We start from the raw sequence: 15022 nt of genomic DNA on the forward strand, positions 1-15022 counted from the left end.
GTGTATACTATGTTGTGCGCGGGGTGTATGCCTCCAATGGAGAGAAAGGGGGTCAATGTACGTTCTTTGTCCATTTTCTCAACTTACGGGTATTTTTCGTCAGAAAGCATATGCCTACGGAAGGGAGCATTGTCTAAGGAGTGTATGGATACCTGTGAATCCACTGGACACCTTCTAGTTTTATCAAACACCTCAACACAATTCTGAGGATCGTAGCAAGATTGACGCGACACTGTGTTTATGATCAAATATCAGAATAAAGCTTTGCTTTATCGTCACTTTTATATAATTGTTAAATACATGTTTACAATATGAACGTTTGTACAAATTGTCTGTAAATAAAACAGTTCGTATATAAAGATATTGACGAAAAATCAATACACGGTGTAATAGATAAATTGAAAATTATCAAGTTGTACTTGAGACAAGTGAAATTTTTTTTTACAAGAGGCTTTTTACGCACTCTTTACTGTTGCTTGACAGACATTCTACCTTACTTTTTCATCCAACTCTTTTCTTGATTTGAATAGTTCTATAATACCTATAAAGTACAGGGGCGTAGCAACAGGGGGGGGCCTGCCCCCCCCCCCACTTTTTTTCCCAACCTTACTTATACTATAGGAAATGTTAATTGAAAACCTGATTGCCCCCCCCCCCACTTTTAGTAATGTACCGAAAATGTAGTGTTAGAATTGGTACTGAAAGTAGAAGTAGTTGACACTGATAAAAATTTGACCCCCCCCCCCCCCCCACGAAATAGGATTTTCGCTTTCTGGGCAACTTTTCCCCCACCCCCTTTTTTTTTTTTGCTTGTCAACTTTTTCAGGTAAGTAAAAAAAAATTTTTTTTCTGCCTGCCCCCCCCCCCACTTTCAAAAACGATGCTACGCCACTGAAGTAATTATCTGAAAGTCAAGTGCTCTATAACTTCAGGTCTTTTCCCAGTACTAAATTAACGATGTTTCAACCCTGAGTCAACCAAGTGAAGTTGTGTCAATGTTTTAGGTCATCTTTAGTATGGATAATTTTCACATACTTGTATTAATCATCGAATTTATGCAAAAAATATTACGCCGGAATACAAAACTTTTTTCAATATATTTTATTTTTTGTGTGATGGTGGTGAGGAATAAGGGGGGGGGGGGATTCTTTCGCCCTCAGAAAAAAAAACATCGACAGAAAAGGTGTTGAGTATTCAATTGGTGGATTTATGTCTAAGTTATGATAGAAAGGATAAATAGAAATAAAATAGTTCTTTCCAAAATAATAAATTATCGGGTAGATTTAAAATTTTATGCTTATTTTCGGGATTAATTAATAGTACTGTAATAATGAATATCAATTCCCGCATAAGTACATCAAAGCCTATCATAGAGCGTTTTTTCCAAACTTTTTTCACAATACATATATAAGTGAGTCGACACAGGGTGAAGAAAATTTTTAGAAAATTATTAAATGTACATAAAAAAATAATGATTTATAAAGATACTGTTTATTTTTAGCTAAACTGGTTTAAATATATATGCCTAATGGCTGATAATCAAGTAAGTAACCCAGTGTATACAAAGAAATATTACACATCAAAGCACTGTAGATCAATGGATACTTATACACCATACTGACCATACCCAGAGACCAATGCATCTTTGTCAGAAAGACCTTTTCCCAATCTCATTAAAATTAGATCTTTGACCGGCTCCAGTTTGAGCAATCAAATTGGAGCGGATCAAAAGGTCAAATTAATTTCAATTAGATTGAGCTTTTTTCCAAATGCATTTCAACATTCACCTTCCCATATGTACTTCTTATTCCCAATGTTCTATTTTCATTTTGATTCATATTTTAGTTGTAACTTTTAAACATAATATGAATAAGACAAATGTTGTTATTTATGACTTAGATGCATTATATATAAATCATATCGACATTTTTTTTAAAATCTGAGCACAGTTGAGCGATTCCGGCAGTCACGGCCCTATTCCTTTGCATGCATCAGGTCTGTCTATTCCATTCGCTGCTTTCTTTATTGTGGGTGAAATCGCCGGGTCTGGGGTGTTAGCCCTCCCCAAAGCCATCGATGACTCAGGTAGGTAGCTTTTTTGTTTCATGCATGGTTCTTTAAAAACGTTTTTAAAAAACTACAGATAATTTATATGTCATGCAAAAAATGACCAGCGTTGTGAAATTTTCTTGCTCTCTAGGTTGGATCGGCCTCGTTTTGATTGTGGCATGCGCACTCCTGTCTTCCTACACGGGGAGCATTCTGGGACAGGCATGGCTAATTGTTAGAGAAAGATACCCACAATACAAAGAGCATTGTCCAAATCCATACCCAGTGCTAGGAGAAAAGACTTTTGGGAAGAAAGGAAGGTTAAAACAAATAAATGCCTTTATTATACATGTATACACATTGTCTATCAAACGTGTGGCAAGACCTGGAGTTCTTTCACTTCTTTGTGTTCGCAGAGGTCTACTCAGTATTGGTATATATTACAACTAGAATAAAATAAGCATATTGGGAAGTGTGTGTGTTCTCTGGAATTTTCCAAACATTCAGTTAGAGCGATTCAAGTGTTTCAGCTTCATGTCTCAACGAAGTCTTCTAAATGATGATTGATTCCTGTGTCTTTACCGTGCAATTTATTTTTAATAAACACGCCTCTAATGCCCTTTTTTTACACAGACGTGCTCTACTCGTCCAGGGATATAGTTAACATTTTCATTGCATTCTCATGCATGTTATTTAACTTATAAACCCATTTTATTCTTATCGCAAGGATAATTTCAACGAAAACAACAAAATTTTACATCCGCCAAAGAAAACAATGTACATACATAGTTTATCAGTACTTTCCGTACTTTGATTTTAGATATGTGGTCTCCTTCTCCATTAACTTCACGTTGTTTGGAGTGTCTACAGTCTTCCTGCTCCTGGCTGCAGGGAACATAGAGGATTTGATAGAAGACTGGACTGGCACCGATCTGTCCTTCTGCGTGTGGCTGATCATTCTAGCTGCCGTCATCTGTCCGTTTACATGGTTTGGCACTCCGGTCGATTTTTGGTAAGATGTAATGTTTATTGCTGCATTTTTTGATGAATAACAGAAGTAAAAAAATCAAATCTAGACCCTCCCTAAAAACTAAGTAAAAAATGAAGCACGTATGTTGAAAGAAGATGGGCATATTTGGCGTGTAATCTGCAGGAATCATTTGTACGAAACATTTATGGTTTAAATGTTCATGATTTGGTTGGCTAACATAGCTTGTCAGATTTTACAAACACATCCATAGAAGTTTTTTTTCATTTAGTTTGAACTACCTAGTTAGATTGTAACATTTATGACCGTTTACTTTTTACAAGGAGGTACAACAACTAATTAGTGTTTCACAAAAAAAAAAAAAAAAAAAAAAACATATAAAATTAAAGGCATAGATGTGTGTTGTAAAATTATATGATTGGAATTGATTTCGCTCTAGAACCAAACTGAACCAGAATATAAAATCTTTCAAAATTTTAATACATCAGTACATAAAATGAAACTGACAAAATCATTGACTTTTTGTATTTTAAAAAAAATTTAACGCCCAATGCGAGGCTCGAACCAAAAAGTTTTCACATCTAGTACACTGAACAGGCAGTCTACATAATTGAGCTATCACCGGTATACATTTAATAAGGTTTTAAAAGGAGAAAGATGCATCACATTTACACAGTTGGTTTTTTTTGGGAAAAGTTCATTTTTCATGGTCTCTGGGTCTTCTCTCCATTTTTTACAAATGTTTATTAGTTTCTTTGAATTAAAATCCACACATATAACGCTTAAAAATTATGGACAGAAGACCCAGAGATAGAAAAAATTTAGAGAAATGTTTAAAAACGTACCATTTTGTACGAAATGTCTGATCCAGCCAATTTTCAAGTTATTTTTTAGCAAATCAAAATTCTCTTTCTGAAAAATATTTTCCTATCCTATTGCACAGGAAACTGATAAATAAAAAAAAATTAAAATTTCAAGTAAACTGTCGAAAAAGAATTTCACCTTTCAAGTACGCCCAGATTCCTGCCGAATGCCAATCAAAAGCGCCCTCGTTCTTTTGCTAAACTTTTTTTTCTTAAATCTTAAGGTTCATTGACACTCTGATAAGACAGGTAACTCTCACTGGACTAAAAGACTTTTTATGCTGAAATGATACTTGTGCATTTTTATCTCTTGGAAAATAATGTGTCAGACATAATTTTGTATGGATGAAGTACTTTTAAAGAACTAAAAACTTGATACATTGCAATCCTTTTCCCCTTAAACTTTGTTCATTAATTAACCACTGGGAGAACTTTATATCTCGATCATTACTATAGGCCAGTTGCGGTGGGAGCAACACTTGCTACAGCTGTTGCGTGTATTCTACTTATCATCAAAGTTGCTTTAGATGAGGGAACATATGACCCTATACTACACTCAAAGACAGAGTTCGAGCCATTCTTTATGGCGTTTGGGACTATCGTATTTGCCTTTGGGGGCCACCCTGCCTTTCCAACCTTCCAGACAGACATGAAGAAACCCAGTGACTTCAAGTGGGCTGTGACACTAGGATATATAAGTATGCTAATAACTTACGATTATCTCTCGTCAGAAATCCAAGGTTGAGTACGCTTCGTTCCTCTCTCCATCAGAGAGAGAGAGAGAGAGAGAACGGTGCGTAATAATTGAAACCGTGTATTGCAGGATTTCAATTTTCGGACGATTATCACTAAATTGTGCAACGATTGTCACTTTCTGATTGATATATTTTTGTCTTTTCTTTAAGTTGTGATGTTGATGTACCTTCCTATATCCACCATTGCGTACTTTGTCTACGGCAAGAATGTCAGTTCGAACATTCTCCTAATGCCTAATGGCGGGCGCCTTAATCAGGTCGTGGAGGTCATGATCACACTTCACTTACTTCTCGGTCTGTTGATTGTTATCAACCCTTTCTGTCAGGAGCTAGAGTCATACGCCAGGGTTCCTAAAAGTAAGACTTCAGCATGGAGATTATTGTATTTTCAGCATACGCAATTTGGTGTTTTCCCCATTACACAGTATTGAAAATCACTCTTTGCCTTTATGTTCCATTGATAAAAACAACTGTCCAGTCAAGAGATAATTTTTTCATTTTTTCTAAAAGAATTTATTATCAGTTATTTCTTAGTTTTCCACGAGAGCTCAATATCTTGTCATCATAGCATTTTGCGTTATTTCGGGAAAACGAGGTATTGCTCACAGGAAAAAAAAGTGCTGTAAATCACTTATTATTCGCCAGAACTTTATTTTTAGCGTAATTACGCAAGGCGGTTTTATTCTCTCGGATTTTTTTTATAAGTATAGGATCTATACTTCGAAAATCAGTAGTCCCGCTTTAAAATATCAGATATATAACCTGCGAAAATAAAGTGTCGCGAAAATTTGGTGGTTTACAGTATTTACCACGTTTACAGTAAAAACGGAGAGGCTCATTACTTCAAACATCTGTACGCATGATTGTTTTCAGATAGAAAAATCATACTCAGATTTAATTATCAGAATTTAATATGCCTATTATAACCTTTCTCCTTAGATTTCACGTGGAAGCGATGTGTATTTAGGTCAGTGGTTGTAGCCTTCATACTTTTCATGGCGGAAACGATCCCCACATTTGGCGCCATTTTATCCTTAGTGGGCGGATCCACGGTGACGTTGTTAGCCTACATCTGTCCGTCTCTGTTCTATCTCAAACTTAAGTCTGTTCGTCAGGAGGACATGGTGGAAATCATAAATGGAAACAAGGCTGATAGTATTAGTCTTCCAGATGAAGAAAGGTATAAGGACTTTGTACAGTAAACCCTAGATATAAGAATACCTGTTGTTCCAGATTTTACATTTATCACTAGGAGCAATTGTGAGAAGAAACTGAAAAGAATTGATTCATATATTTTAACTATAAATCTTCTTATCTGCTTGAGCGAATACACCCTAATTTCAAAAATTATGTTGCAAAAATAACCACATATTAATTTACTTTATTGTTTTATCCATATCAGCAAACCATGCTTTTTATGACACAAAATCCCGTGGCTTGCGACGTTGGCTTCTGATAGGTCCATTCGATTTTTTAATCCCTTGTCCGTTTATTTCAGTCGTGGTCTTCCGCTGTGGGTTAAGGTCCTAAACATTGAAATCATTCTACTGGGAGCCGTGGCCGGTATCGCCTCGACTTACTCCGCCATTAAGTCCATCATCAGCAGCGACTTCTCCAAACCGTGTTACGTATGAAGAAGCAGTGGTTCATATCAGTATTAACTCTTACGTCCCGGGGGATTTCGTCACCAAGGGTTTTAACATTCTTCGCCCCCCAAAAAATGGCAGGAGAGAGAGAGCGATATATTTTGTACAGGGAATGATTTCCGGTGCATAAAAATGAGATTTGTCATTCCTTAGTGATAATAATATAATATAATAACAGTTAAAAGAAATAATTTGATAAATGCTTTATTGATGTCAATTTATATTACAAAGTTTAATACATACACAGTGTTTATTTAAATGCTGATTATTATATAGAAATGGAAAATTTGAAGGGAACGTCAAAAACATTTACTCAATATAAAAGAAATGAAAACTAAAATTCTCTAAATAAAATACTTTCTTGCTTCATTTTGACTTTCGCTTTCTTCACAGTGTCGGTAACAATTTTCAAAATTATATATACAGTTAAATACATTTATAGCAAATGCATGTTTATTTTTAATGTCATTCAAGCAAATTATGAATTCTTTCTTTCCTTACTATGAATAAATGATGAAATTGAAAACAATAAAGATAATCCTAGCTGTCTTTGAAGGCTAATTAGGTCTGCATTCCTTACAGTGTTCATTATTTGATGAAGGGGAATACTCCTTGAAAAGTACTAAATATTTTATACAATGTATTTTCTTTAGGTATAATAGATGTCAAGCAAAAATATTTATCAGTGTATCTAGTGACTATGTCTTTACTGGTCAATTTCTAGATTTTGGAATATTGTGCCAAAGGGAATTGATCAACGAGAGTAATGACCGGTCTCTGTCGGACTGAAGCTCTAGGTCCTTACTTGACCGGACAACGCTTGATTTCCGGCGTTCTGTTCCTTCAGAGCAGGGGCAAAATCCAAAACATGCCAGCCTCACACCCCTATAGTGTAAATGAAAGACTGTAAAATCACATGTTTTCTTTGGGTTGAAAATTATTTGATTGCAGGGAAATTATTCCGTCGTTGATATTGCCGTAGAGGATATTTTAATTTGTGGGTCTCTTTGTAACACTCACGAAAATTGTATAAGCAGTCGCAAACTTAAATGTCTAATTTTCGACACTTACGCACACTCCAGTTTGCAGGGATTGAGATAGACGAGACCGTCCGAACCACAGACAAGGAAGTCCGGGTACCCCTCACAGTCACAGCACGGACACTCGTTCTGACACGCCACGCTCACGTTCCTATAAACACGTGACCCTGGATTAATTCTTACATGCTTAAAACCAAGTTTCTGCCTCACCATAAAATTTTAATTTTTTAAGTTATCATGAATACTAAAATAACAAAGTACATGCAGTACCAATACTTGTATATTAATATCTTATACATTGAATTAAACATGGATGATAGAATAGATACCTAGCTCAACTGCAATTTTTGAACTAGATATTCGGAGTTTAAAAAATATCCGAATAAAAAAATATCCGTATTTTTTTTAAGTAATTGAATTTATGTACAGAGATTATTTGGATCCTTACAGACATTTGGCTTGACATTTGTTGGAGCACGTCACATTGTTGGTGCCGCAGACGGGAGCAAACTCCATTGTACACGCACAAGGCTCTGAGCAAGGACACGTACCATTACAGGCAATGGTGGCCGCACTGCAACGTTTCAAAACTTTATTTTTGATCATGATTAACAATTATTTTAGAAAGTGATACAAGTATATATGCATGCGAACAGCACTTTAAAGCTAAGGTCTAAATACCGAAGACAAGAATACAATTATAGGATAGAAAAAACAAGAGCGCTTGACATGCTGTCAGCTTACTCGCACGCTGCCTCGCATGCATTGGTGTAGTTTTGTCCTCTGGTACTACAGACAGGTTCGAGGGTGTCCGAACAGTTACAGGAAGCAGGGCAGGGGCACTCCCCGGGACAGGCTGCCGGTACCTCCCTATAGCACAAAATTAAACTACAGTAACTCCTTTTCTCAATAAAAATTTGCGATTTTTTAATTGAAAAAATTAAATTATACCAGTGTATGTTAAAAATATCCACATAAAAGCCACGGACAAGGTTTTCTTTTCGTTTAAATTGTCATAAGAAAAGATTGCTGACTTTATAGCTTGCCTAATGACTCTATATATTTACCACTGACAGTAATTCCACTCAGTATCAATGTGCCTACTCCGACTGTACTCGATGATATTGTGTCTACAATGACTACTTACTAAAATTGTGTTTACAAATTACAACTGTCTACTTCCTGCCACATAGTCTTGAGACAGTCCTAGCAAAATCGGGCATCTCCTATTATACTATATAGATCTACCCGATTTTGCTAGGACTGTCTCAAGTCCCCGTGCTTCTTGCTAGGGATTTCTCGCTGACACTGTGTCTTCTCATTGAAATTTTGTCTTTTTGTTGACATTGTTCCATATTGTCAGACATTATTTATTGACATTGTCTACTCACTACCACTGTCTACTCACTGACTCTGTGTCTAACCACTGACAGTCATTACCTATTGACATTTATTCTCATTGCAATTGACGATGTCTACTCACTGCCAACATTTACTCACTGACAGTGTGTCTACATACTCTAGCTTCTAGTTGACCTCGTGTCTATTCACTCCAATCCTGTCTATTCAGTAACATTGTGTCTACATATTCTGGCTACTAGTTGATATCGTGTCTATTCACTGCGATCCTGTCTATTCACTAACATTGTGTCTACATACTCTGGCTACTAGTTGACATCGTGTCTATTCACTGCTATCCTGTCTATTCACTAACATTGTGTCTACATACTCTAGCTACTAAATGACATCGTGTCTATTCACTGCAATCCTGTCTATTCACTAACATTGTGTCTACATACTTTAGCTACTAGCTGACATCATGTCTGTTCACTACAATCCTGTCTACTCACTAACATTGTGTCTACATACTCTGGCTACTAGTTGACATCGTGTCTATTCACTGCAATCCTGTCTATTCACTAACATTGTGTCTACATACTTTGGCTACTAGTTGACATCGTGTCTATTCACTGCAATCCTGTCTACTCACTGATATCATATCTTTTATGAAATCTGTCTACTAACAAAACTATCAATCACTGACAGCGACTTTAGACTGCTAGACACTGATAATGCGTACTGAGTATTTACCAACACGCTGTACTTACTGACAGTACTTACTGACATTGTGCTAGACACGGATTGGCGTATGTTATACCATCTGTTCCACATACAGGGTTGTATATTCTTGGACATGCGCATTTCTTCTCGCATGGACAACTCCCATTACAAGCAATTTCTTCTTCCCTAATTATTTTAAAAAATTTTGTTTGTTCAATGTTAAAGTTAAAAGAATAATTGGTGACAGACATTGCATTAAAAATAATCAAGTTTAAAATTACATTTTTCCTCCCCAACTTTGATTTGTCTGAAGTTTTCCCTTATCATAATACAAGTGTACTACATTTATTTGATTTATTTCATCTTTAACGATGAAATCCGGGTAGTGCCACACAATACCCCGGTACACTATTGCAGCATTGAAGTTTGGGTTGATGGTGCGATGGCAATGATGACATGGCGCTGTGCTGAATGTGCATTGATAACGATGGTGCAATGACACAAAATAGAGTGGTAGCGCTATGTCGCGATGAAATGATGACGATAATGCAATGCCCTTTACGTGGTGATTCAATGACGATGAAGCGAAGCTCCAACACCATCGCTCCATCACCGTCGACCATTGTCATCTCAGTATACCATCGATCATCGTGCCATCGACTTCAAAGCCGATGTGCGATAACGAATTAAGTGTTCTTTTTTTCGATATCTAGCCCTTATTTTGAAAATAACCAAAATTACAAAATTCTTCTTTGATGATCAAAAGTTCAACTCCCTTTTGAAAAAGTGTTTCAATGATTTTTTAAAAAAATATGAAATGAAGCTTACAAGCATTCGGCTGTACATTCGTTAATGATGGTCTTGTTAGAAGTAGTACAAACTGGGTCAATATTTGGTGGACACTCACAGGGGCCGGGGCAAGGACAGGCACCCTCGCACTGGACAGTTACACCGCTTCAAAACAAAATAAACAACTATATACAATTCTTGCCTGATTCAAAATTGTAAAAAAAAAACAAAAAACTATACAACCGTACGTCTAATTAAAATCTGATTAAAAATCCCATTTATATTTTAAAAAAAACACAGAGATACAAATATTGTTGAAACATTCACCTGCAGTTTGCCATGCACTCTCCTCCATATGTGACGTCATCAGAACCGCAGACAAGACTTGTGACTGGCGGGCACTTGCAGCCAGGGGGCGTTGTAGGAGTTGTCGTTGGCTCACAATGACACGCACCAGTGCATGCTACGCTTGCAAACCTGAAAAACCCATTTATGGGGATTTTTGAATTCCAAATACCTCTATTTCCCTTCTAACTTGATATCATGATCAAATAAATTAAGAAATAAATCTATACTTTATTTGAGAACTAACATACTAAAATTGAAAGTAAATCAGACCGAGGCTGGCTACTGACAGATAAGTTGATGTAACCGGGATCTAAAAAAACTTGTTAAGGTTTTTATTTGTAAGTTCTATGTTCGTTATAATGATCTTGTTACCAAATATATTGGGTCGTATTTTGGTTGACCTGTCTCATAGTTCATACCAATTGCCACGCCTTTGTGTTTATACTGAATCGGACTACGGAATGTTCCGTCCACCTGATCCATACATAGGGATCACGGCGGATGTGACAGGCCGACAGGGGATCTAGATTCCTCCAGCTGATCCCATCTCAGGAATTTCCAGGGGTCCGTGTTTATGCCTTCTTTTTCTTCTTCACAGATTTATTTTGTTAAAAGATTTTTTTTAGATCGATCGCTGTTTGTGATCTTCATCCGATATATATACAGACTGATTAATTAAAATTTAATTTTGTAAACATTGCAGTTGTGAAAATGAGAATATTCATTGAAAAGAGTACGTCATGGTCTGGCAAAAGGGTTAGAAACAATTTCAAAATCTTAAAATTGTTCAATAGTTGAAGCTTTACTAACCCACACTTGGCCCAGCACGGATTTATGTAGGTGACGCCATCAGTTCCACAGACTGGGTCTACCTCTCCTCCACAGTTACATAGGGAACGAGGGTGACAGGGACAGGGGCGATTACACTCCTCCCCAACACCGCTACAGGAGAAATTAAAACATAAATAACAAGATATGTTTGTGAAACACTGATACCCCCGTATGGCAGCTTATGGCGAGAATTGAAGTTTCTGAAATGTAACTCAAACTCCAAGATCAAAAGGTCAAAATTGTTGGTCTCCAAAGGAAGGTCTTGTCACAATGAATACACTTGTAAAATATGAAAGCCCTAGTACTAACGGTTAAAAATGTGATGGCCATTGTTAAAGTTTTATTTAAAGTGGCTCAAACTCTTAGGTCAAGGTCAAATATTTTTTCACTATTTGAAAGGTCATGTCACAAAAATACGTACACATGTGAATTATGAAAGCCTAGCACCAACTATTCAAAAGTTATAACCAAGCTTAAAATTCAGCACATTGTGGTAAAAGTGGGTCAATCTCCAAGGTCAAGGTCACGAGGTCTAATCTAGTGGTACCCGAAGAAAGGTCTTGTCACAAGGAATACACCTGTGAAATATGAAAGTCATAGCCCCATCCATTCCGACCATTCAAAAGTTACAAGTATGGGTAAGTTGAAAGTTTTTGCGGACAAACAGACATGCAGACAGATAGACGGATGGTCAGGGCAAAAACTATATAATCCAGAATCTTCAATTAAGGGGGCATAATAAAAACGTGACATACTAAAAGGTATACCAATGTATCACGTTATAAATATCTTCTATTCATAACAGTTCTAAGATCGTACAAAGGCAGACCCTTATAATGAGAAAATGCAACCCATTCCCTTGTGACAAGACCTTCCATTGAATACAAGCAAGTTTAACCTTGGAGTTTTACCTACTTTTGAAAACTTTAAGGATATCCGATTTTCAGACAGGAAGGATAACTCCAAAAATTAATACTTAATTAGAAATACATCAAAATGAAGCTTGAAGCTGAAATTTTTTCATGCAACAATTTTCATTTTATTCATCTTCATAAGATTCAAGGTTTTTGGAAGTCTTAGGAAAGGTCTTATAAAAGCTGACATTTGTACACTATAAAGGGAAAAGAATTAATACAGTTTTAGAGAAATAAGATTTTCTTGAATCCAGCTTTAGATACCATTTTTTAGTATGATATAAAATAAGAAGTAATTTGTAGTGTCTTGTAATGATAGCAAAAGCCGTTTACACTATGTATTATAGAATACATGATGGAAATAGAAGACAAAAAAGTATAAAAATCATGACAATTTCTCTGAATGCCTGGATACCTATCGATTTTTAACCGAAAATATATTTGTTGTTCAATTTGCAATAAGAAAAGTCATTGCTGATATTCGCTTTTTCTGCAAAAATATTAGAGATTTGACAATTTTCCCTATATGATGTGATTAACTTTCATCTTTAACTTTAAAGAAATACTGTGGATAAATTTACATAACTTTATGGATTCAGAGATACTTTTATGAGTATTTTTGATTACTAAACTGCTAATTTTTTAAACCTGAGGATCGGACTACCTTAAAAAAATCTTTTGACTTAATTTGATCTTGGACTTGCATTGATCTTTAAATCGTCATTAGCTGCAATACGGGACTTCCTACCTAGATAGACTATAGACTATATTCAGTAGCAATAACTTTTTTTTTTTTTTTTTTAAATTTGTAACTCAGCAAAAAACAAAGATATAAAGAGAGTTGACTCACAAACAATTGGCCATACAGGGACTAGAGTACGTGACGCCGTCTCTCCCACACACCGGCTGATAGTGGCTTCCACGACACTTCTTAGAACAGACTTTTTGGTAAGGCATGCCGCTGGAAGGCTGATGTTTCAAGAGGACTTTGTTGCTGTCAATGTTTTCGAGGGATGGTTGCTGAAATTCTTCAACTTTGTGAAAATAAGAGCATTATTTGATCCTTTAATTTGTGAAAGACTGTAGGTTCCAACTTTCTTTCATAATCAAATTTTATTTAATTAAGGATTTCCATTATCATGATTCTTTCTGCTTCAACAAAAAGTAAAATAAAGTTTTCTTTTTTGCGATTTCACAAGCTTTAAAGACAGGAAATGCATTTTGAAAGCATCAAAAGATGATACTAGATTTTATTACATACCAATTTCTGATCCAGCAAATGACACACAGATCGTAAAAGCAACCAACAAACGAGACAGTGCTCCTATAGCCATCCTTCTGTCTAAAGCTATCTATGCCACTGGCTGCAAGGTGCGCCGACAGGAAGGAAAATACATACATGTATAATATATAACTGATGGATTGCCCCGGTTATGGACACAAGATAACTATTGTATTTATTATCGAAAATTTGTGAAGTTATTAAATAATGAATGGGTTAATGCAGATAGTGAAAATTGCATCTCTGTACTTTGTAAAATATGAAATGAAAATACCAATTCCTTACAGCTTCCACTCGCTACTGATTTGAATAGCTGAATCCATTTGACAAGGTTCCTAGGAACCGGGAGGGGAGGGGTGCCATATCGCTCATCTGAGTACTGTGGTTAGGAAAAAAGAAAAATCAGTTTAGTATTAAAAAGCTTAAATGTATGAGTGGTCCCAACCTACCCCTAAAAGGCAGAAGGGGTAAGGGGGAATGGGTACGATTTGAACAAACTTGAATCTACACTACCTGTATGAACAATCATGGCTTCCATGTTCTTGAGAAGAAGATTTTGTAAGATTTTAGCTAAACTCCCATGCTAAACTTTCATCGTCCATTGTGGCTCCATCCTTGCTACCTCCGGGGGTCATAATTTGAACAAACTTGAATCCAGACCACCTGAGGATGCTTCCATATAAATATGACAAATAATGGCTTCACTGTTCTTGAGATGAAGATATTTTAAGATTTTACCTATATTTCCTATGTTAAACTTTGATTGTCCATTGTGGCCCCAGCCTTCCCCTGGGGGTCTTGCTTTGAACAAACTTGAATCTACACTACCTGTGAATGCTTTCACATACATATTAACAATCATGGCTTTGCTGTTCTGTAGAATATTTTCCCAATACATTCCTATGTTGAACTTTGATCAGCAATTGTGGCCCCGTCCTAGGGCTCATGATTTGAACAAATTTGAATTTGCACTACCTGAGGATGCTCCCACATGAGTTTCATCTTTCATGGTCCAGTGGTTCTCGAGAAGAAGATTTTTAAAAAGATGCTATTAATTTTTCACTACTTCATAATTATCCCCCTTGAAAGAGGGCGTGGCCCTTCATTTGAACAAACTTGAATTCCCTTCACCCAAGGATACTTTGCAGCAAATTTGGTTGAAATTGGCCCAGTGGTTCTTGAGAAGAAGATGAAAATGTGAAAAGTTTTCGACAACGACAGACAACAGACAAATTTTGATCAGAAAAGCTCACTTGAGCCCAGGTGAGCTAATAAAGCTCTTTTAAGATTTTGCCCCACAGTAAAATCCTTGATGACCTTTCTTCTTGTCAAGAAATCGAAAAAAAATTCTTAAGTTGATTTTCTATCCATTATACCATACAAAATATGCATTGCACCCTACTTTTAACACAAGATAGTCTGCTATCAACTTTACGCAATACGCAGCAATGGGTCG

The 15022-nt window shown here is 36.2% G+C and overlaps 2 protein-coding genes across 2 annotated transcripts; one reads left to right on the plus strand and one right to left on the minus strand.

The window, feature by feature from the left end:
- Positions 1-1454: 1454 nt before the first annotated feature.
- LOC134238969 (uncharacterized) lies at positions 1455-6695 on the plus strand. Its single transcript, XM_062721115.1, has 8 exons — positions 1455-1543; positions 1950-2085; positions 2201-2369; positions 2870-3061; positions 4357-4598; positions 4806-5012; positions 5595-5835; positions 6154-6695. The coding sequence occupies exons 1-8, from the start codon at positions 1529-1531 to the stop codon at positions 6287-6289; spliced, it is 1338 nt and encodes a 445-aa protein (XP_062577099.1). The 5' UTR covers positions 1455-1528; the 3' UTR covers positions 6290-6695.
- On the minus strand, positions 6490-13676 carry LOC134238970 (serine protease inhibitor dipetalogastin-like). Its single transcript, XM_062721116.1, has 10 exons — positions 13546-13676; positions 13135-13318; positions 11350-11481; positions 10519-10668; positions 10231-10356; positions 9463-9588; positions 8086-8211; positions 7790-7915; positions 7373-7492; positions 6490-7186 (listed from the first exon to the last, which is right to left on the minus strand). The coding sequence occupies exons 1-10, from the start codon at positions 13616-13618 to the stop codon at positions 7015-7017; spliced, it is 1335 nt and encodes a 444-aa protein (XP_062577100.1). The 5' UTR covers positions 13619-13676; the 3' UTR covers positions 6490-7014.
- Positions 13677-15022: the final 1346 nt, after the last annotated feature.

The sequence above is a fragment of the Saccostrea cucullata genome, unplaced genomic scaffold (assembly GCF_032062105.1).
Source record: "Saccostrea cucullata isolate Sc308-1 unplaced genomic scaffold, CSIRO_AGI_Scuc_v1 ctg658, whole genome shotgun sequence".
NCBI lineage: Eukaryota > Metazoa > Mollusca > Bivalvia > Ostreida > Ostreidae > Saccostrea > Saccostrea cuccullata.